Source organism: Echiichthys vipera (genome assembly GCF_963691815.1).
Source record: "Echiichthys vipera genome assembly, chromosome: 7".
Classification (NCBI taxonomy): domain Eukaryota; kingdom Metazoa; phylum Chordata; class Actinopteri; order Perciformes; family Trachinidae; genus Echiichthys; species Echiichthys vipera.
This window is the reverse complement of record NC_139832.1, coordinates 32,682,433-32,708,087: the sequence shown is the minus strand read 5'-3', so window position 1 is coordinate 32,708,087 and position 25,655 is coordinate 32,682,433. Positions and strand designations below refer to the sequence as shown.

General features: G+C 41.3%; 1 protein-coding gene across 1 annotated transcript in view; it reads right to left on the bottom strand.

The window, feature by feature from the left end:
• Positions 1-25,655, bottom strand: part of zfpm1 (zinc finger protein, FOG family member 1) — a gene marked incomplete at its 5' end in the record, with an annotated part of 125,717 nt that overhangs the window by 45,080 nt on the left and 54,982 nt on the right. The window contains 2 exons of the mRNA XM_083916233.1: positions 11,400-11,534; positions 23,770-23,916. Of these exons, the coding sequence (XP_083772359.1) occupies positions 11,400-11,534; positions 23,770-23,916 (282 nt within the window). The remainder of the gene's footprint in view (positions 1-11,399; positions 11,535-23,769; positions 23,917-25,655) is intronic.

Here is a 25,655-nt window from a genome sequence, read left to right as displayed (position 1 = left end):
AGCATTTAGTGTATGTTCCATAGATAGCAGGCTGTATTGCAAGTCATGGTGCAAGTGCGGCTATTTAATTAGCAAAACAAAGCTAACGTTAACACGGTGTGTTCCTAAACCATCTGTTTGTACAGTCGATCGAAGAGCAAGCCATCTTGTCACTTATGATAAAACCACCACACGAATGACCACAGTCCAGGTTGAGATGACAGAGTTAGAATGCTAATGATGCTAATCCTGACAACTAGCCTCCGAGGAGAAGTGAGGGTCAGAGGCTAGCTCCCTCAAGAGACCACACCCCTAATTGTTCATAAACTTTAACCTCCAATAAAATAAAAATTAGCCTGGTCAAACCCCCCCTCAGTGTTGTCATGGAGATATGACCTAAACATACAGACAAGAATGTTTTTTGTAAACAAGTCTTAAATAGGTTTAATGATGCTGTGAAAACGGCCTGTTTAACATGGGGGTCGATGAGAAACTGCTCTGTTATGAAACCTGCCCCTAGTGGACACCCAGAGAACTGCAGTTTTTGGTACTTCCTGATTGGATCAACCAGGAAGTCGTGGTGGGGGCTTGGTGTTACCAGAAGTATTCATTTTTTCTAGGTACACACAGATCCACTATATCTAACACACATTCCTGCTGACCCACAAACTGTAAAAAAAAGTTTCTCTGTGTGTTCATGGGACACTGAGTTTATTTTAAACTGCAGACTGTACCCCGAGAGATCTCAGCTTCACTGACAAGACAGGCCCTCTGGACATATGACAACTAATCATCATCCGAAAGCATTTTGATTGACAGGTAGAAGTGACAGGGTGCTTGCAAGGACACCCTCTGCCTGAGAGACACAGCAGTCTGCTGGCTGCAGATATGGAGGACAGAAAAGAGCGTGAGAGTACAGCATTTTCTAAAGAAGCTCACAGTTGATGTGTAACGATATATTGTAATTGTAGAGCTGAAAATGAGGGGTTAGATGTGGCTAATAGTAAAAATTTGATATTAGCTATTGAACAGTTTAATTTCCACTCCTTCTTCCTTCTTCCCCTCCACTGTTTATTGCAACGTGGCACTTAATTCTGTAGTTTTGGCCATCGTCATAAAACTGTCAGTTTGTATTTGCTGTTGCACATTAGTGGTATATGAAACCAAGAAAGCCCAGTTGTAACACAATGATGGTTATTGGGAAGCATTACAGGGATAGGGGAGGGCCAGGTCAATTGAAACTCTTTTCAGTTAAACGCCTTTTTCAAAGATGACGTTACGTATACAAATAATTTTATCATGTGTTAACGATTCACATTCTCTTAGTTACAAGAAGCTCATAAAACCACACTTCAGAAAAGCAGAACTATACCTTTAAGACAGGCTAAAAATGTTCTACACCCAAGTAAAACAGTGCCCACAGAGCCAATGGGAAAGCCTGACTGCCATTTCTTCATATTATATCTCCCTCATCCTTCCATCTCTTAACCTTATCCACTCTCCATTCCCTCACCTCTAATTTCACTATCTGAACTGCACCTCTTAAAATCTCTCAGCCCTCATATCTCTCTCTCTCATTGATCCCTAAACCTTCACCCCTGTTTTACCCTTCATTAGTTATCGCTGCACTCTAAACTCAATATTGCACTTATTAATTCCAAACCACTTCTCTAGGTTTTCCTCCCTCTCTCACCTTCTCCTCACCTGTCCATTTTTCACTTTTCTTCCCTCATGCCATTCTCTCTCTATCCTTCTGGTCTACCAAATAATACACACAAAAATGAAACAATATTAGATATCTAAGCTTTAACACTAGGCCTGCTCCCTCTTTGTTAATTAGTCGATGTATCTGTTGTTGGTGCACTTCATCAATGAAGTCACTCTGGACCAGTTCTCCTCTGTCCACACAACATGCTCCTCAGCAAAGGCAAGGCTAGCCTTTAATTATTTCTGCCGATGAGAGGTTTGGTCACTGCAGAGTGGGCTTTCACTCCAAAAAGTCTTGAATGTTCAGCACTGAACTGGAGACCAACTCCAGCTGCAGTGTTGAACTGATTCCCCACTGAGAGTCTTCTCATAATCCTGTCCTCTGGTGCACTTGCACGTGGACGACCGGCCTTTTTGAGGGACTTAAATGAATCTGTGTCCTTGTAAAGTTTCAGTATTCTTGAAATCACAGAGTGTGAACGCCCAACCTCTCTCTGATGGCTGAGAGGGTCATCCCTTTGGCCTTCATCTGGACAACCTGCTGTCTCAGGGTTTCAGTCTCCTTAGAGCAGCTTCCATCTTATAAAGTAACCAGGAGAGCTGCAGATAAACAGGATGTGTCCAACAATGAAGTCAACTGTCACCAGGTGCAGATTAACACCAATAACTGGGAGGATCTGAAAGGGTTCGCTCGTTTTTTTTCACAAAATAAAGGTTTTTGTTGAAGTTCCTTGGTTATTTAAAAAAACATGCTAGTGCAGCAGAGGTATAGACACAGAGGATATTTTATCAAATCAGAAACAATAAAAAGAAACAGTATTTCAGAATAAATCAAGAATTAATACATGTTCTCTAATTTTAATCTCCAGTGGTTTATTGGTAAAGAAAGAAACAAAGATCTATTGACTGACTCAACTAATCTATTAATCGACAAGAAACACATGTGCGTTAGTCAACTAAGAGTTTCTTTAATCGAGGACAGCCATATTTAGCACTGTGTCAAGGAAACAAACTTTCAAACTGTGAGTAGATTCTTAACTTCTACTTAAATCTACTCAGTATAAGCTACTTTGTTTGTTATCGAAATAATGATAAAACAGTGTAAAAATATATATTTGAGCGAAGCAAAATCCACAGTAGACATTTACTGAAACTTTTTAAAACACAACTGAATAAACTGGTGGCAAACTAATGCCTTATATTCCTGGAATGGTAACATTGTATGGATATTGCAGGTGCTTGATTTGGATGAATAGCTCCACAAGGAGATGAGCAAACAGTGCAGAAAACTGGAAGCTTTTACACAAACATCTTATCCTTCAGTTAAATTCAGCCATCCATGACTAGATGGATGGAACTGAGAAACAAAGGGGTCATACCACAAGTGCACAAAGTGATGAGGGTGCACCATTGTGCTGGTCCTGATGATTTCAATGGGGGGAAAGTTGCCGTGCACACTATGCAAATGTAACACCGCCAATATCTCTCAGCCTTCAACCCAAATAAATTACACTCTCAGCGGTGATAGTGTGCCTCCATGCTCCATTATAATTAACTACTGTATGACACACACACACACACACACACACACACACACACACACACACACACACACACACACACACACACACACACACACACACACACACACACACACACACACACACACACACACACACACACACACACACACACACACACACACACACACACACACACACACACACACACACAAGTAAATAATAATAAGCATTACTATGCCTGCCATTACAGTGCTTTATATGAGGTGATTTAAATAACTCTGTCCAGGAGGATAAGGAGCAAGGGGTGCTAGGCAAGCAGGAAAACACTCGCCGTGCTCGGCTGGCTTCCCGGGGCCCCTGGAGTAGACAAGTTGTCAGAGGATATGATTGGACAGCCCAGAGAGGACCTTCTTGCCATTAATGTTACACACTAAAAGGACCTGGGCAATTCTTTGATTTGGGGGGGGGGGGGGGGGGGGGGTGTCACCAGGGTGCTGCCATTGCACTTATACACATTCGCTCTTTTTACTGCTGCTGGGATGCATGAAGACTCTCTGAAAATCTAAGAGAATAAAAAAGATGTTTAGAGGTTATAAATAAATAACACATGACTAGCCTTTCAGTGAAAACATTGAAAGATTATTGCAACAACACATAACTTACATATTTAAAAACAAATCCCAGACGAAAATTCTGTAGTTCCAGTTTCTAAATTACAGGGATTTAGAATTTTTAATGACTAAACAAAAGCAAGCAATTTAAAGATGTCAGGGCTTTGCAGTGTCTATTAATCTGGAAATAGTTTTCTGGATTAATTGATTACTTGTTTGGTCTATAAAGTGTAAAAAAATATGTCAAATATCTCTTTTTCCTAAAACTCAAGGTGAAGTCCAAATTATCAAACAGCTCATTTTTTTCCAACCAAAATCTATAAAATTAGGAATTTACTATCATATAAAACAAAGAAAAATAAGCAAATTCTCATAACTGAGGAGGTGGAAGCAGAGAAAGTAATATTCTTTCACTTGAAAAATGACTTAACAATTAATTGATCATCAAAATAGTTGCAGACTAATGTTCTGTCCACTGAATAAGCGATCGATGAATCGACTGATTTTGAGCACAAGACCCTCAAACACTTTTACACTGAACTCAGATAAGGTGGATCTACCACAGTCTGTCCAATAAGGGGAGGAAACTATAGGCAATTATTCAAGAATGTTTTTTTACAGGAGCATGATGTTTCCAACATGATGATGCCATTATACACGCTATCACCCCAGTCAGCACATCTAAACACCAGTTCATGTAGAAAAATCTTGTTTCTATGTTAGCTTATTCATATTCATAAATTGGAAAATGTTTCATTTATTTTTGTTCATCACCTTGGATAGAAAACACCTTCACTGTTTAGTGATGGCCACTGACAATGGATTTATACACAGTACTAGGGACTGCCACCCAGCCAGCGAATGACAGGGGATTACTGTGACAACCATTTGCATATCAAGAATTTTAAGCAGCGAAGGGGAAAATATTGAACCCTCCAGCCTCCAAGGTCATTTAAAAGATAGATTTTTTTTTCTTTCATAATTTATTTTGCATATCATGCAGTATGGACACACTGTAGATTAAAACGGTGGCTTTAGCATATCATGCCATCCCTGATAGGGACCAGCTCCAACCTACACACCATGCCACCGCAACACACACACACACACACACACACACACACACACACACACACACACACACACACACACACACACACACACACACACACACACACACACACACACACACACACACACACACACACACACACACACACACACACACACACACACACACACACACACACACACACACACACACACACACACTGTAGAAAAGAAACTGAAGATTGCTGAAGGCTCTAATCCATTCTAAGTTTATTATCTCTTTAATTTGAATGTTTTTTTTTATATCAATGGAAGCCACAAAGTCAATGTTTGAATAGCCGATGTTGGCGGAAAATGGTAGGACTGTTACTAAGGAATGTATTGAGATTGACATATAAACAAATCATTACACACTGAGGAGATGGTGTTAAATATGCCGATTGAAAAATGTTGTGTCCAGTAATGAATTGTATTATCTTTAAGCAGGAGGAGAGGATGAATTAGGATGTTCTGTTGTTGTTTTCTCTGTTTTATTTTAATATCAGTCCGTCTGAACAATAATGACTGCCACGAAGAAGTATTTGAATAAATTAAGAGATTATTATCATAAGTTTAGAACACAGATTGTGCAAGGAAAGGGAAATTACATTTTTCACATCTAGGAATTATTGTATTTAAAGCTAGAATAAATCTTTTTTCTTTTGAATATACTATATTTGATTCATATTCATTTAATTTAGACTTCTTATATACACAAGACTGCATCAAATTCATAAGTTAATATTTCCAGAGACACTGTGGTAGAAAAAAGCTTTTTGTAAAAAGTGTCACCGTCGGGGTCCGTTCGCTCAACTTGATCCAATCGTCCTCGCCTACAGGAGTGTCCGTCTTGTCAGACTTTGACTCCGCCTCATTTCCTCTCACCAAAAAAGGGCATGTATGTGATGTTGGGGGGAGGGAGATACGTCCATCTGGCTGATGTTTACCTCTGAGGAGAAGTGAGGGTCAGAGGCTAGCTGTCACTCAAGAGGCCGCACCCCTAATTATTCATAAACTTTAACCTCCAATAAAATAAAAACTAGCATGGTCCAAAAACAATCACCCCCCTCAGTGTTGTCATGGAGATATGACCTAAACATACAGACTAGAATGTTTTTTGTACCAGGCCTTAAACAGGTTTAATGATGCTGTGAAAACGGCCTGTTTAACATGGGGTTCGATGAGAAACTGCTCTATTATGAAATATGCTCCTAGTGGACACTCAGAGAACTGCAGTTTTTGGTACTTCATTATTGGATCAACCAGGAAGTGTGTGTGCTAGGGGCTTGGTACAGACTGAGGGGTAGAGATCATGATTGGGTACAAATAAAAGAAAACAAGAGCAGGTGAAACAAACACCGGACTTTTGCCCAGGAGACCGCGGTTCATACATTACAAACACACTTATTATAACCTCACCAAAGTGGCTTTGTTGCCTTAACCTAACCACATAGGTTTCAGTTCACAACCTAAACAACATGTCCCCCATGTTTAAAAAGTAACTGGGATCATCATGCGTTTTATGCACAGGGCTACCCAGGGCATTGACGAGTGACAGTCCTGACAAAAAAGCAGTATTGTGATCAGTTAGAACTGATCCTTGTATTGTGTTGTGACAGAAAAGAAAAAGAAAATTCAACTTTTACACCATTACATCAAATAATCAAGGACATAATTACCCCTCTTCTCGCTGAGCTGCCTAAGAGTGCCTTGAACAATTTATTTCCACTAGAGCTGAAAAGGCTCATTTACTGAGCGATTAGTCAATCAACACTTAAATAATAGACAACTATTTTGATGATGTATTTATTGTGTCTAAAATGTGAGCGCATGATGTTTTTCAATATCACACATATCTACGGGTCACATAAAATGAGCTACTTGAATATTCATATTGCATTATGTCATATTTTCCAATATTTGGTTGACAAAACGATACGAGAAAATAGTCTGAAGTCATTGGTGATGACAATATTAGATGCTGCTCCAATTTCGACAATCACCATCTATCAAAACTGGCAAACCTACAGTTATTAAGGGATTTATATAACTAGAATTTTTATTAATGATTACACTGTCGATAATTTCTCAGGTTAATCAATGAATTACAATGCTAGGGTCTAAATGTCATGGCAGGCATATTGCTCCAAAGAAGTGCAGTGTCAAGTGCGAAATTGTTTGGATGGGCGGAAGTGTTTAGAGCAAAGTGATGACTGGTTAGGATGCAAACAATTGTCGATCAGAAATTACTCGATTAAAATAAATGAATTGCAATTAATTGCATTTTAAACCCGTAATGGTACATAAAAGAGGTACAAGCCTCTTTTATTAATGCTTTGCTGTTTTGGGAAACGCTCTTTAAGGTAGGCGTCTGTCAGGGCAATGTCACGTGGCCGTGTGAAAGCAGCTTAAAAGAGATGTTGGTCCTCAAGTGACTCTTTTTTTGAAAGAGAATTGTTGCTCTTTACTGTTACACTAAAAACCGTGAGGCACGCATGTAGGTAGATTTGAATTAATAATTAATTAATAATTAATTTAAGCAACACAGAGCTGCCTGTGGACGCCTGTCTGTAAATAATGCCGGGAAAAAACTATCGCGAACGCAGCAGCAGCATACAGATAAACCTAAAACACGCAAATATCGGCCGATAATATTGGTATATTACTACTTGTGTGATAACATAACACTTCCAAATGTCCACAAAACAAACAAAAAATTGAAGAAGGAAAACAAAAACAAATCCAACATGGGACCTGAAGGTCCAAAGAACAAAAATATGAACTGAAAAGAAGTAAAACATTCTATGTGAGCAAATATGGTCTTTTGCATAATGCTTGCAATGTAGTGACACTACTGGACCAATGGCATGACTGTCCTTAAAGCACCCAAAGCCCATAAGATTAAAAGCAGAAACTTGTGGTCCCAAGAGCAGAAATGTCTAAAAGGCAACAACAGAGAGAAACGAGTCGAATGCCAACACTCCCAGAGGAGATAAAACCTGTTTATTTCCATAGCAGCTCATACACACTTCTCCTCTCATCTGTGTATGGGAAATGTCTGATACATGGTGAACATTTTGTATGAACAAGAACACATTAGCCAGTCACTCCAGTCCCACTGCGACGCACAGGGCGACAACGATGAAGAAGAAACAATAAAAAGAGGGAAAAAGGGTGAGATGCATGATGGTGGGGAGGAGGGAGGGGAGGAGGGCTGTTAGTGGGGTTGTTAGTGGTGATGGAGAGACCAGAGGAGAAGAAGGTGGATGGATGGAGGGAGGGGGGAGAGAGGAAGGGGAGGTGGAGAAGGGGGGGCTTGACGATAAGGGAAAAATTCAGACCGGTCAAAGTTTCCTTTTTGCCAATCGTGCTCCTGATAAAGACAGCGCCTGCTCCGGAGCTGATAGAGGGGCTATCTCTCCCTTACTCCCCCCCCCTCCCTCCCTTCTCTTCCATCCCTCTGCCTCACTCACCCAGCAGTTAGTTTGTGTGGAGGAAAGAAAGGAAAAAAACAAAACAAAACAAAAAAAACGAGCGGCCCTATCAGTGCAGCATCATGGTGCTACCATCAACCAGCCACTGCGCAGCAATTAATATCGCTCCAATTACTGTTAAAGGGACGAGGCTGGGACAGGACGATAATGAACACATCCTCTCTCCCCCACCGGAGGAATTAAAATACACATGCACACACCCACACACACACACAGTCGATGCTGCGTACACACTGCATGCAGAGGCGTACATAAAACGTGTGCAGCTTGAAAAAGAAATAATGTGAGATAGTGTGGTAATCTTCTTGCATTGTTTAACTCATTGAAGACAACAGACAGAGAGAAATAAATAACCAAACAAACCTCGATAAGAGAGGAAATAAATAATAAAATTATGGCGATTTACTTGTTATCTCCTCTTAGCCGTGTGCGTGTGTGTGAGTGTGTATATGTGTGTGTGTGTGTGAGTGTGTGTGTGTTTGTCACGACTTGAATACATTTCCCCTGGCCTGTCACATCCACATCTCCTCCAGGGGAAGAGCATGCCCAAGACCCACACATGGACACAGACACACACAGGGCCATATAGGGCTGCGTGGATCCACTTGAGAGCATTTTAACATGCTAACACTGCTTGTTGGCAGCCAGTCGTATTGGAACTTAAGGGGAAATCTGGGCCCGTGTGCTCTGAATAGTTCAAACAGCATAACGTCATAATTTAGTTAGGATGAAAACTCAACGCATTTGCTGGTGCTCCTCATTCCCCTTTGGAGGATGTGTTCACATCCGCTGCACTTTTGGTCATGTGGCTAAGTTCAAAAGTAACTGATACGACACCAAAGTGATTTTTTTTTGCAACTCATACCATAAATCCCAACTTCATAGAGGCTCACCATGTCATTAAAAAAAGTACTGAAAATGGAATCATTGACTGTTCTTGCCTTTCTGTTTAGTTGTCCTTAACAGCCAACATAAGATCACTGTTTATTCACTGTTATGTAAGTAAATGATCATTTTACTGAACTGTTATATTAGTAAATCATCATTTTAACTGTTATTTTAGTAAATCATCATTTTAACTGTTATATTAGTAAATCATCATTTTACTGAACTGTTATATTAGTAAATCATCATTTTAACTGTTATTTTAGTAAATCATCATTTACTGAACTGTTATATTAGTAAATCATAATTTGCTGAACTGTTATATTAGTAAATCATCATTTTAACTGTTATATTAGTAAATCATCATTTTAACTGTTATATTAGTAAATCATATTTTACTGAACTGTTATTTTAGTAAATCATCATTTGCTGAACTGTTATATTAGTAAATCATCATTTTAACTGTTATATTAGTAAATCATCATTTTAACTGTTATATTAGTAAATCATATTTTACTGAACTGTTATATTAGTAAATCATCATTTTAACTGTTATATTAGTAAATCATAATTTTAACTGTTATATTAGTAATTCATAATTTTACTGAACTGTTATATTAGTAAATCATCATTTTAACTGTTATATTAGTAAATCATCATTTACTGAACTGTTATATTAGTAAATCATAATTTTAACTGTTATATTAGTAATTCATAATTTTACTGAACTGTTATATTAGTGAATCATCATTTTAACTGTTATATTAGTAAATCATCATTTTACTGAACTGTTATATTAGTAAATCATCATTTTACTGAACTGTTATATTAGTGAATCGTCATTTTAACTGTTATATTAGTAAATCATCATTTTAACTGTTATATTAGTAAATCATCATTTTAACTGTTATATTAGTAAATCATCATTTTACTGAACTGTTATATTAGTAAATCATCATTTTAACTGTTATATTAGTAAATCATCATTTTAACTGTTATATTAGTAAATCATCATTTTAACTGTTATATTAGTAAATAATCATTTACTGAACTGTTGTATTAGTAAATCATCATTTTAACTGTTATATTAGTAAATCATCATTTTAACTGTTGTATTAGTAAATCATCATTTTAACTGTTATATTAGTAAATCATCATTTACTGAACTGTTATATTAGTGAATCATCATTTTAACTGTTATATTAGTAAATCATCATTTTAACTGTTATATTTGTAAATAATCATTTACTGAACTGTTATATTAGTAAATCATCATTTACTGAACTGTTATATTAGTAAATCATCATTTTACTGAACTGTTATATTAGTAAATCATCATTTTAACTGTTATATTAGTAAATCATCATTTACTGAACTGTTATATTAGTAAATCATCATTTACTGAACTGTTATATTAGTAAATCATCATTTACTGAACTGTTATATTAGTAAATCATCATTTACTGAACTGTTATATTAGTAAATCATCATTTTACTGAACTGTTTTATTAGTAAATCATCATTTACTGAATTGTTATATTAGTGAATCATCATTTTAACTGTTATATTAGTAAATCATCATTTTAACTGTTATATTAGTAAATCATCATTTACTGAACTGTTATATTAGTAAATCATCATTTTACTGAACTGTTTTATTAGTAAATCATCATTTACTGAATTGTTATATTAGTAAATCATCATTTTAACTGTTATATTAGTAAATCATCATTTTACGTCATACTGACTGAATTTGAAAGTGACTACTCTGCCCCCCCCTGTGAGATCCCTTTACCCTAGAAATGTCCTTTTATCCTGCATAGTGCAAATATATAGTATAGTTATAGTAAATAATTATTTTTAGTTTTAAAGCAAAGAACACTGTGGATATGAATGCTCACCACACCATTAAGTATTGTAGAAAGTTTAATTTCACCCAGTATGTGAACGCCTCGCCATCATTGCTTCCACCAGTAAAAGCAAACAATGGGATAAATTAAGACCAAAATCACAGTACACTTTGGGTTTGCGTCAGTACATTTGTTTTGTTTAGCTCCAGAAACCAAATGACATGTTTACTGGATGCCCAGAAGCCCTGTGAATGTACCGACCTGGACCCCTCCAGGGTAGTACCTCCTCTTCCTCCCCTTCCTCTTCCTCCTCCCCGCCACTGTGTGTTGGACCTTGCTCCTCCCCGTCCTCATCATCATCATCGGGGCCTCCTCGAGAATCGTGTGTCCTGGGCTCTGAAAACAAAACAAAAAAAGTCACATTTAAACACGCTCAAACATGCCATCAACTCCTAGCAGCTTCTATCCCAAACTTCAGTAATCACCTTCCACAACTCACATTGATTGAAGAAGATTGTGCATCAAAATGTCTGTATATGCGCCTGTGTGTGTGTGTGTGTGTGTGTGTGTGTGTGTGTGTGTGTGTCTGCTTGTGTGCCTGTGTGTGTTTGCGTGTGTGTGTCTGTGTGTGTGTTTGTGTGTGTGTGTGTGTGTGCCTGTGTGTGTGTCTGTGTGTGTGTGTGTGTGTGTGTGTGTGGGTGGGTGTCTGCTTGTGTGTGTTTGCGTGTGTGTGTCTGTGTTTGTGTGTGTGTGTGTGTGTGTGTGTGTGTGTGTGTGTGTGTGTGTGTGTGTGTGTGTGTGTGTGCCTGTGTGTGTGTGTGTCTGTGTGTGTGTGTGTGTGTGTGTGTGTGTGTGTCAGGGCAGGGGCTGTTCCTGTCTGTTGATCAAAGGCAGCAGTGAAATGACTCCCTGAGCTGTGTAACACTTCACGCAGAAATGGACCCTTTGATTCTTACTGCAACTCTGGATAATCAAAGACTCATCAAAAACATTTAGTTTTGTCTCTTTCTATCTGTCTTACACCAGTTTTTCATTCTCTCTCCCTCAACGTCCACCATCCTCCCTTCGCTTTCTTTTCACTATCACTGTAGGTGAGTCTTCTTTTTCCTTCATCTTTCTCTCCATCTCCCCCTTCCTCCCCTCGGCCTGTCACCTTCAGCAAACTGAGGCTGCCTGTGTTCCTCTAATCAGCATTGATATTCCTGCCATTGATCAAGCTGATTACAGAGCCTCCTGCTCGCTGATCAAAGAGATCCGTGTGCTTCTGCACGGGGCTGGAACAGTGTGTGTGTGTGTGTGTGTGTATGTGTGTGTGTGTGTGTGTGTGTGTGTTTGTTTATGATGTGTTTATCCAGAATGCCATGCACATTTATGTGAACTCTGAACTGTGCCTGTGCGGCTGGTATCAGCTGGTTCATCACACTGCTGGGTCCCTCCCTATTAGGAGAACTTACGATTACTTAGATTAGATTAATAGTTACATCACAGCACCTCAAGCTAACGGAGCTGAAGATTTTTCTTTTCTTGTCTTTCATCATCATCATCATCATCATTATCATCTATAGGCCGAGTGTTGGGCTGACTCAAAAGCTGAATGCCGTCGTGACAGGTTTTTTGTGTAGGAACTATTAACGGCGATATCCCATAGTAGGTTTGCCACCATCCTGGAGAGTCGCTGACAGTCACTAACAGCCGGACGTGGCTAACACTGATTACTAATACTGCTCAAAATAACACCAAACCTCTGCAGCAGCATGAGAAGAGTCCCTACACAGAAAACAAAGCACCAACAACGTAGTTAGTGAACCAAGAGTTTATTAAAAGAGTGTTTTAAAGACTTACCTACTGGCTCCTGTACCAGCTCCTCTCATAGTAAAGTCTATTCAAGTGGATAACCAAAGTCAATCCAAAAGGAAGGAGCCCATTGGTGCTTTGTTTTCTGTGTAGGGACTCTTCTCATGCTGCTGCAGAGGTTTGCTGTTATTTTGAGCAGTATTAGTGGTTAAAAAAGACCTTTGAATGCCTTCACCGTAATCACTGTTAACCACGTCCAGCTGTCAGCGACCTTATCGGATTTCTCCATTAATAGTTTATACACGAAAAAAACTCTCTCGATGGCTTATTTGATGAGTGCAAGTGTCGAAAAAGACCATGGGATGATTTTACGCTGGAATTACACTCTAAACGGGGGACATTTCAGTTGATCAGTGGCGGCTGCTGGTCTTTCAAGGAGAGGCAGCTAATTTTTCCGGCATACATCATAAATGTGTTTGTTTATTTACATGTCATTTCTACCCTTGATGATCTGTGACCTTTGTCGTACCAACTAGGCGTCTTTTCCAGGGACTTGACGTGTCGTCTGAATGGCAGCAGAGCTAGGCTGCTTAAATGGCCTTGGCCCAGCTGGAGCTGCTGCGCCAGGCTACTGTCAAGTGTGAGTGATTGTGAGTGTGAGTGATCTTGACGAGGGGAGAAGCTCCGCAGCTGCACATGCTCGTTGGGGAAAAAAAAAACGCAGTCGCCAAACACAACGCTAGTTTTTAACAAAGACAAAGTCTCTGGGGATCAGTTCAGAACAACGGAATGAAAAACTTGGAAAATACTCCGCTGGGTGTTTATTCTTCAAGATCGCGGATTCGCTCATTTAGCTGTCAATCAAAAAAGGATTCCACCTCAGGCAGCTCATCCAATCATCATGCAGAAGCTGAGGGTCCGGGCCAGCCCACTGTCCCATAGACCCCCAGAGACGCTGAGCGTCCGATGGGCGGGACAAAGCCCAGCATTTATCCAATGAGCGTCTAGTTTGGCTGCAGTGGAACAACCGCTCTACGCTTCCACATTGAAGTCAGTAGAAGCTGAGCGTCCGACAGTGTAAAGCGCTGTTGAGCTGTGGGGATGAATTCAAATTCAAATTCAAATTCAAATTCAAAAACTTTATTTGTCCCCGGGGGGCAATTCAGGGGGGGAGAAGAGGTAGAATGAGAAGGAAGTATCTGATTCTGAACTAAAGATGAAGCTTTTTAGTGCATATTTAGTCAATGAAATGTACACACAGCAGTACATATTTCACCACTTTTTTTTTGGGTGACATTTTAGGGGAAGCTGAGCTTCCATTGCAGTCTATGTAGGAACTATTTTTTTGAAAAAGCTATTACCGGTTCCAATGCAGTCATGCAGTAGGCCATAGTACTAGTATTGTCTAATGGAGGTGATGATGAAAAGCAGCCTAAACTAACTTGTTGCAGAGAAGAAAAGCACCAGCAGTTTGGAAGAGACCATCTCTATCAAAATGCAGAACCGCAACTGCTAATTCAGTCTTTTTTAACACTTTTTAACATATTAAAAATAGGGGCAGGAAAAAAATATACACTTTTAATATTGGTTACAAATATTTATAGATTGCTTTTACAATCAGAACCGGAACCAGACAAGGCTGCACGAGTGCGTTTACTCACATGTAAAATTGTGGGTCTTTTACGTTACACTTCCGTTATCCAGCTGACCTGCACCCCACATCATCATCATCATCATCATAATACTCAAAATATAAGGTGACTAAAAATGGCAGGAATCTTTTAAAAATTAGCATTGAACCCTGTAACCCTGCGGGGGCCGCAGCTTTAGCAGTGGACCCCAAACTTTCCTTTCCCGGGCGACATTAACCAGCTCTAACTGGGGGATCCCGAGGTTTTCCCAGGCCAGTGTGGAGATATAATCTCTCCACCTAGTCCTGGGTCTTCCCCGAGGCCTCCTCCAAACTGGACGTGCCTGGAACACCTCCCTAGGGAGGTGCCCAGGGGGCATCCTTACTGCCCGAACATCCTTACTGCCCGAACCACCTCAACTGGCTCCTTTCAACGCAAAGGAGTTCCTCAAGGATGGCTGAACTTCTTACCCTATCTCCAGGGAGACTCCAGCCACCCTCCTGAGAAAACCCATTTTGGCTGCTTGTACCCGCGACCTCGTTCGTTCAGTCATGACCCAGCTTTCATGACCATAGGTGAGGGTAGGAACGAAGATTGACCTGTAGATCTAGAGCCTTGCCATCTGGCTTGGTGCGGTAGAGCGACTGCAACACCGCCCCCGCCGCTCCGATTCTCCAGCCAAACTCACGCTCCATCGTCCCCTCACTCGTGAACATGATCCCGGGGTACTTGAACTCCTTCACTTGGGGTAAGGACTCATTCCCTATCTGGAGTAAGCAATCCACCGGTTTCCTGCTGAGAGCCACGGCCTCAGATTGAGAGGTGCTGATCCTCATCCCAGCCATTTCACACTTGGCTGTGAACCAATCCAGTGGGTGCTGAAGGTCACTGACCGATGATGCCATCAGGACCACATCATCTGCAAAAAGTAGAGACGAGATCCTCAGCCCACCGAACTGCAACCCCTCCCCACCACGACTACGCCTCAATATCCGGTCCATGAAAATCACAAACCGGATTGGTGACCAAGCGCACCCCTGGCGGAGGCCAACCCCCACCGGGAACGAATCAGACTTACTGCCGAGGATCCGAACACAGCTCTCGCTTTGGTTGTACAGAGATTGGATGGCCCACAGAAGTGACCCCCTCACCCCATACTCCCGCAGCACCTCCCACAGTATCTCCCGAGGGACCCGGTCATATGCCTTCTCCAGATCCACAAAACACATGGAGACTGGATGAGCATACTCCCAGGCCCCCTCCAGGATCCTTGCAAGAGTGAAGAGCTGGTCCGTTGTTCCACGTCCAGGATGGAATCCGCATTGTTCCTCTTCAATCTGAGGTTCGACTATAGGACGAACCCTCCTTTCCAGCACCTTGGAGTAGACTTTACCAGGGAGGCTGAGTAGTGTGATACCCCTGTAATTGGCACACACCCTCTGGTCCCCCTTTTTAAACAGAGGAACCACCACCCCCTGTCCCAGACTTCCATGCAATGTTGAAGAGACGTGTCAACCAAGACAGCCCCTTCAAACCCAAAGCTTTCAGCATTTCTGGATTAATCTCATACTGACTATGATTCCCCATCAGCCTCCAGCTCTGCCTCTACAAAAGAGGGCATGTTAGTCGGATTAAGGAGTTCCTCAAAGTGCTACTTCCACCGCCCAATTACCTCATCGGCTGAGGTCATTAGCGTCCCCTCCTTACTGTAAACAGCTTGAACGGTTCCCCGTTTCCCCCTCCTGAGATGTTGAATGGTTTTCCAGAAACACCTTGGTGCCGCCTGAAAGCCCTTCTCCATGACTTCTCCAAACTCCTCCCACACCCGCTGCTTTGCCTCTGACACAGCAGAGGCTGCAGCCCTTCTGGCCTGTCGGTACCTTGCAACTGCCTCCGGAGTCTTCTGGGATAACATATCCCCGAAGGCCCCCTTTTTCAGTCGGAAAGCTTCCCTGACCACCAGTGTCCACCACGCTGTTCGGGGCACCTGACACCTTGAGGCCACAGCTCACCGCTGCAGCTTCAGCAATGGAAGCTTTGAACATTGCCCACTCCGGTTCAATGCCCCCAACCTCCACAGGGATGCCAGAAGAGCTCCCCCGTGTGAGTTGAAGATCTCTCGGACAGGGGCCTCCTCCAGACGTTCCAAGTTCACCTGCACTACTGGTTTGGGTTTACCTGGTCTGACCAGAATATTCCCCCATCCTCTGACCCAACTCATCACCAGATGGTGATCAGTTGACAGCTCTGCCCCTCTCTTCACCCGAGTGTCCAAAACATACGGCCTCAGATCAGATGATACGATCACAAAATCGACCTTTGGCCTAGGGTGCTCTGGTACCACTTAAACTTATGAGCATCCTTGTGTTCGAACATGGTGTTAGTTATAGACAATCTGTGACTAGCACAGAAGTCTAATAACTGACGACCACTCGGATTTAGATCAGGGAGGCCGTTCCTCCCAATCGCACCTCTCCAGGTGTCTCCATCATTGCCCACATGGGCATTGAAATCTCCCAGCAGAACTATGGAGTCCCCTACTGGAGCCCCATTCAGGACTCCATTCAGGGTATCCAAGAAGGCCGAATACTCTGAACTGCTATTCGGTGCATATGCACAAACAACAGTCAGAGTTTTCCCCCCTACCATCCGCAGACGTAAGGAGGCGACCCTCTCGTCCACCGGGTCGAACTCCAACACCGCTGAGCCGGGGGTTTATGAGTGTCCCCACACCCGCCCGGCGCCTCACACCCGTGGAAACTCCAGAGAAGAATAGGGTCCAACCCCTACCCAGGAGTACAGTTCCAGAACCGACACTATGTGTGGAGGTAAGCCCCACCAGATCTAACTGTTAGCGCTCCACCTCCCGCACAACGTCCGGTTCCTTCCCCCACAGAGTGGTGAGATTCCACGTTCCCAGAGCCAGCTTCTGCTTGTGTCTGGTCCGTCGACGTCCCTCACCTTCACCGCCACCCGTGCAGCATTCAGTTTCTAGCCATTTAGATAAAGAATAAATTAAAATAAAATGAATAGCGAAATAAACATGTTCAGTTTCAGTAAGTTGCTGACCATTTAAATAGAAAAATAATAAGAGTTAAATAAGTGATGTTGTGTAAAGAAAACATCACAAATGCTGCTGGAGAAAACATGATATCATGAGAATGATATATCTGCTGGAAAGAAAACCCACAGTTGCAGGAAATTCCAATTTGAAGACATTTATCTAGAACCCTCTATATTTAAAAAGCAGTTCATCAGTTTTCTCTTCTTATTTCTTCTGTCCTTTGTTCAAATTCCTGTCCTCCTCCTCACTTTTGCCCTTCGCAGGCTTCCCCCTTCCCAGCTCTGTCCACTCTCGTCCTGTTTGTGCCCCCTCTTCCCTTCCTCAACTCCCACTCCGTCTTCAGCTTGCACCCTCAGCCCCAGTAACACCTCAGCCACCTGCACAAAGGCCGTGTTTACCCTTCCATTCCCGCTCCGATAAACAGCGATAGCACCTGATCAATACCAGCCATAAACACCCAACGACCACGTGACACCCTCACACCCTGCCGTTATTAATGTAATAGCTGAGAGATGGGATCTACATCGCAAAATAAATCAACACACACACACACACACAAAGAAGCACATGCATACACACACATCATCCATCTTCGTGTCACGTCCACCTTTCAACCTCATACACACACACACACACACACACACACACACACACACACACACACACACACACACACACACACACACACACACACACACACACACACACACACACACACACACACACACACACACACACACACACACACACACACACACACACACACACACACACACACACACACACACACACACACACACACACACACACACACCCCTCCCCCCTGCCTAAACAGTGCCATTATTTTCAGCTATAAATCACATTGAATGGCACATTGATTTTATCCTGCAGGGCTGAAGCGAGGGAGGGGAGCTGGAGACACAGTTATTGCGTTTAATATTATCAATATTATCTCCCATATCATCTCAGACATGGAGGCAGGTATCAGGAGGAGTCGACAGACACTTTTCTGCCAAACCCCCTCCTCCCTCCCTCTCTCTCTCTCTCTCTCTCTCTCTCTGCCCCCCCCCCCCCACTGCAAGACAGTCTCCATCAATCTGATAAGATGAACTTCCTCTGTCACACCTGCAGGGCAAAGTCACCCAACTACCTCACCTTCTTCTATAACTTCTGCAACCCTCTATACATTTCTGTCTCACTTCTTTCTGGTTCTTATTCAGCCTTTTGTCTTTTTCATCTTTTCTTTATAGATCTGGTGCCCCAGCATTTAAAGTTCAACATTTCTCAAGGTGGTACAAATGAAGCGAAAAAGGAATTTGACAAAACCGAGGAATGGAGCCGCTTGTACACAGCGGCCATAGAAAGCAGCAAGTCAGTAGCAACGGCAGTGGTCTGTCAGTGTCTACGCTGCATTTAGCCACACTACTGCTGCACAGAGACATTTTGGCAAACCATACAGCCCAGTACAAAACCAATGTAGTGACACACGTACAGTAAGTCAGAAGAGAAATAAGCGTGAGGAAATCTAATCATTTATGGATTGATAAAAATGAAAACAGGACTGAAAGAGGTGTAGATAGGTTGTTAGTGGTGCTGGTAATGGAGCTGAAATAAGCCAATATGGTTGGAATTAATATCACAATATTTTTTTCCATTACAATAGATATCATGATATGGCAAATACATGTTCAATGTAATTAGTACTGTTCCGCATATGTGTTTAAGAGCCTTCAAATGTGTTCAATCTTTTTCATTCATTGTTCTCCACAGTGTGAATGAAGCTGTAGGGGACAAGATTAACGTTAGGTGCTCCATTTCTGGAAAGAGCTTTGCATTCTTTTTAGGAAGAATAAGAATTGTCTGTCCACAAACTACAGATAAAATCCTTTGGCATCATTTATCAATACACAATGTCCCGGTTAGATAACCAATAAATAATTAGTGGTAGACTGATACATCGGCCGGCCGATAATATCGGCCAATAATTGTGATTTTTAGGTGTGTCATATCGGCCGACGCCTGCTGCTGCATTCGCCGATATTTATCCCCCGGCATTATTTACAGACAGACGTCCACAGGCAGCTCTGTGTTGCTAGAGACGCCTTTTTTAATATCATTCAATGTTCCTTTTTTTTAAAATTAAGACTCGTAATTTTTGTTATCATCATTGTGTCATTTATATGATGTAAATTGAGGGAGCAAAAGTGGTATCGGCTCCAAATATCGGCTCAAGAAAATCAGCAGACCGTATCTGTCATCGGCTAAGGCTGATGAAAAAAAATCAGTATTGGCCCTAAAAAATCCATATTGGTCGATCCCTATAAATAACTAACTGAATTATTACATTAATGTAAGAAAATTATGAAAAACTATAGCCCATGGTGAAAGTGCCATCACTGGGTGGCTAAGGCGTTAAGGTCCTGACCGTGAATATGCCTGGTTTTAAATCCAGCCAGGGGCCTTAATGCATCTCTCTCTCTCTCTCTCTCTCTCTCTCATTACTGTCATGCCTCTATTGTTTGTAATAAAAGCATAAAAATACCCCCCCAATACAAAAAAAAATGCCTATCACAGTTCCAGAGCCAGATGTGATGTCCTTGAATTGGTCATTGTGTCGAACCAACAGATCAAACACAAACCTATTCAGTTTACAGTGATGTGAAACAGAGAAAGTAGCAAACTCTCATTTCCCATTTTTCCTTGATAAATTATTTAAACAACGGTTCTATAATGAAAATGTCACTGCAGCACTACTGCGTGTTGTCAGTCCATAACCATCTATCAGGATGATCCCAGAAGAGATTATGACCTCTATCATTTGTCCGTTTACGCATCACATACATGTCCTTAGATATGATTGATACCAATGCCTGTATCGACTCTGCTTATCGCTCCGATTCTTCATTGATTCCCTTATTGATTCTTGAGCAATTTTTCTGTGTAGAAAAAAAATGTCAGCCTGCACAGGTTTACAACATCAACAGTTTTACTACCTGAATCTGAACACTGTGAAGATGAAATAAGAGAATATCTGTACACCTGTTTTTATTTAGGTTTTCAGGTTCTTCAAAGAAAAATCAACTGGAACCAGTTCTCAGTTCCCATCACATTCACTTCCTCCATCACCACCGATCAGATTTTGATAGGGGCGAAAAGGCAGTTCACAAAAAGAATTCGGATTGGTCCATACGAGGACGTGACAATTAGAGTTCAAGAGGAGGTAACATAGTGACTAATCGGGCCAGAAGTGGATGTTATCAGGTTTCCTGTTGATGTATATGTATGATTGGCCTTGTTATGAAAAATGGATCTACACTTGTTTCGGCAGGTCGCTGCAACTGTAGAGCAATTCTGAGAAGAGAGAGAGGAACACCACAACAGAGAGAGTCGTACTGAACAGATGCTCAAGTCTTCCTCAATAAAGTCCTGTGTATGTGTGCATCAGCTCTAATACATTGTCTGTGAGTGTGTGTGTGTGTGTGTGTGTCAGGTTGAGGAGGTGGCTGTGATGGATAGAACAGAGCTTGGTCCTGTTACGTAGAATGTTTTTGTTTTTTTGCTAAAGTTATCAGGATGGTTGTCGCCCGTGTGTGTATTTGTGTGTGTGTGTGTGTGTGTGTGTGTGTGTGTGTGTGTGTGTGTGTGTGTGCCTCTCTCTCTCTCTCTCTCTCTCTCTCTCTCTCTCTCTCTCTCTCTCTCTCTCTCTCTCTCTCTCTCACAGATGGTGGATAAGAGGCCTTGCCTTTATTAGCCAGCTCTGGCCAGATAAAGACCTGGTATTGATCCCAGGTTGAAAGAGCAGGTTCGTCAAACATGGCTGATTTACAGAGAACTGATAATGGCAGTGCTGGGCAACCGAGGAACCCCAGAGAAGAGAGAGAGAGAGGAGTAAATCAACAGTGTGATGGGGAGGGATGTGTGTGTGTGTGATAGGAGGAGGGGTGTGTGTAAAGACTAAACCCACGCACCCAAATAAAGAAAGAAAGACGCCAAGTCAGTTTGCTATCGACAGACAAACCTGCTCACGTGTGCAGTCTGCCTGAGTTCTCTCATCTTCTTCTATCTAATACACACATAACCCAGTCCTCACCTCCACACACACACACACACACACACACACACACACACACACACACACACACACACACACACACACACACACACACACACACACACACACACACACACACACACACACACACACACACACACACACACACACACACACACACACACACACACACACACACACACACACACACACACACACACACACACACACACACACACACACACACACACACACACACACACACACACACACACACACACACACACACACACACACACACACACACACACACACACACACACACACACACACACACACACACACACACACACACACACACACACACACACACACACACACACACACACACACACACACACACACACCTATAGCTAATCTCTAATCTCGTCTCGATTAGCACCTGACAGAATTTCCATGGGTTTATCAAACCAAGCCAAGCAACAGACGCTTATCACTTACAGCCCCAAAATTTCACAAGAGCAGGAATTTTTGAGATTAAAAAAACACAGCTAGTGAAATCTTGAATAAGTCAAAAGAATATGACTGAAAACTCTGCTATCACACGGCACAAGGGGGAGGCTCGGGATAAGAGGTGCATGAGGGGGCAGGTTCACTGAAGCCAAGATTGAACCCAGAGAATTTATTTTTTTGATTCGTTTAGACACAATAGAGATAAAAGAGTGATACATGTGGCAGGCTGCGGCCTCATAACGCTTCTCCAGTGTTTTTCCAGTTCCAGTCTCTGGGAGACCTTAACTGTCTCGTGGCAGATAACAGGTACACGTCGGTTGATGAAAGAAAGACTTCATGTCTTAATGAGGAGATACATCTCGCAATAACCACTAATAACTGCCAGTACACTAGACATCTGGATTATTCTATCATTATAATAATAAAATAATAATTTATCATTATAATCAGTGTGATAGTAGAGTATAAAAATAAAAACACACAAAAAACAAGGCTGGTGACACATATGGATGTTTTCCTGCTGATTCTACTGTGAGAGTGAGGGTGCAGTAGATGTCTGTCAACAGATTCATAGGAACTATTCCATTGATAGAAAGACGTTCCAGTGAAAAGTGCTCACAGTAAAGGTCTGTGGAATGTACAGTATAAGGGAGACACTCCAGAAAAGGGTCAAAGTTATAACTACACGATATCACTATGAACATATGCAAATTAAATGGGTTGAACATTTACATACATTTCCGGAACAGAAATGTGAACATTTGATAGAACCAGGTTCCATTCTATTTATGTTGTTGACCTTTTAGAGTCAAAGGGTTAGGGGATTTTGGATCTCTCTTTTTATCATCATGTTAACAGTCATTACAAATAAAAATCAATAAATGTGAATCAAATGTTGTAGAAATCAGGGTCTGAATGACATGTGAACAAAGCCCCCTGTAGAAACCTTCAGAATATAGACAGTGGAAAGTCTGGTGTGGGTGTGTGTGTGTGTGTGTGTGTGTGTGTGTGTGTGTGTGTGTGTGTGTGTGTGTGTGTGTGTGTGTGTGTGTGTGTGTGTGTGTGTGTGTGCTGCTAAAGTGTTTTATGGCTCAGAGTGAGAAAATTATGCAAAACTTTAAAGATATGTATAAATTAATTTTACTCATTTTGAAACACACTACAGTTGAATAGGGCAAAATTTGTATTAATATGTTAAAAATCTCCCCAATTTAGTACTTAGATTCAGAAGATGATTGTTTGTATTAAATATTATGTCTAAATGTAAAAAAAGGCATTAAATAATAACTTTAGGTGAATTTAGGAGAAATCCACAGAGACAAACAGACAAAGTGAAATAAAATAAACACCTAAATGTGTATTTGGATGTTTTCTTCCCACTAGTCTGAAAAAAAACATGTTATGGAAGCAGAAAAGCCCCAAACCTCTAAACTACCCAGTGCATGAATAAACAAAGTCACTGCCTGGAGGGCACACTGAACAGCAACATTTGGTAAGTGGTAGGTTTTCTCTTGTGCTAATGTGTTCTGTTGTAGTTGGACTCTTTCCTTCTCCATTTGACTTTCTTCCTCTTCTTACCTTCGTTGTACAGAGAGGAGTATGGAGGGGGGCTGGAGCTGTCCCCTTCTGCTGAATCATCTGGGTCCGAGGCTCCTCCCTCCTCTCCTGAGAGGCTAAGGTTGTCCGGTGTATTGTCCTCATCGCCACCGAGATCTCCGAGGGAACCTGCGAGGAAGAGGGGAAAAATGGAACAACTGAATGTATGTATCGGTCAAATCCACTGCCTGATGCTCCACGCTGGGTCTTAGAGATAAATGCAACATGTGAAGAACTAGACCTGATTCTGAAAGAAACGAAAAAGAAAAATGTTGCTTTCTGGATGAACACACATCAAGTGGTTATATCAGAAACAATTATTAATAATAATTTAAGTAGAGAATAGCAGATCAGAGGCAAATGTCACTTTTTTTTTTAATACACCAATTGCATCAGTTGGTCTCACTACAAAATGCACATGAATAATAAGGCATTGGACGATATGAACATTTCATGACATGATGATGCTGGCCAGAATAATTGGGATTCCTGTTTAAATCCCCATAATCATTAAAATATGCTTAAAACTCCCACGCTGGAATCACTTTACCTCACGTTTTGTTAAGAAACTAATAGTTTTTATTGTGTTTTTAAGGACACTACCTTTTTAGTGAAGACAAATCTTAAATAAGGAAATCATAAATCTTAAGGCCCCCCTTCTTAAAAGTGTTATAAAAAAGTGGTATCAGAATAGACTTCACAGAGGAGCTCGGTTTCTTCTCAGTTCAGGCAATTAAATGACTGACACAGAACTACAATCTGTTGTACATTCTGTCTTCTTCTAATAGGCTACATCAAGTGAGAAGATGAGTTTCTTTAAAACAAAACAAATTTGGAACTGTTACTTTATGGGCTGTGGTTAGAGGAAAAACTGAAGTGAACTGCAGACAATTCACTCGGGAGGATATTCACGATATTCACGATTATTCCCAGAATTGAAATACGATCTACTTATTGTGAGGGGTTTTTGTGTCCATCCGGTATGAAATGGATTATTAAAAACCCTCGCTCCATGAAGTACAGAACTCTGGAGATGTGTCTTTGAACAGGAATACAGAATCACATTACACTTTAGGTGTGCAGGAGAAGGATTGGAGCCTAATTGTCTTCCCATGGGCCTGCAGTCTAAACAGACTGGTGCAGGAGAGGTGAAGAAAAAAAGGAAGGGAGATTGTAAAACAAGGGACTTATGATTGTATGTGCTGTTGAGAGGAGGAAAAAATACCCTAAACACACTGATCCATTTTTTTAAATGGAATCATTCAAAACATGGTTTCAAGAATTGGACAAGCTGAACGGTCTAATCCAGAAGATTAATAGCAAGAAGCCAAGGGGGACCTTAAAGCCATATTACAGTATACCTAAAATTGTAGCTAAAAGAGTGATTAGTGCAGGGCTGATCTGTATCAATTACAGTTTCATAATCCCTGCTGACCATAGTAATTATACAGTACTTTTGATCTATTTTAGCCTGTTTGAAGATTACATCCAAAAAAATGGAGTCAGTTAATATGGATTTAATGTGACTTTTTTTTAAATTGCTTCATTAATAATACTCCTTCTATAAGATGAGTACACCAGGCAGCTTCAATAGCACATTAAGAACTGTGAACGTTGAAATATATTGTCATATTTATTGGCTGTTTTTCTCTATCTTAAGACTGAGTTCTAGTTATTAGCATGCCAAGGCTAGCTGATTAAAACAGGCCGTTTCTATCATGTTCATGTGCATCGGGTGACATGCTTCATTCTCCCTTCCCGGGAGGATACCATGATAGAATTATTAATTCAGGGTAAGCATTTCTTTTAAGAGGATTAGAAGTGCTGCAGTGAAGCAGAAATGGTTAATCACTGCCGAGGGAGAAAGC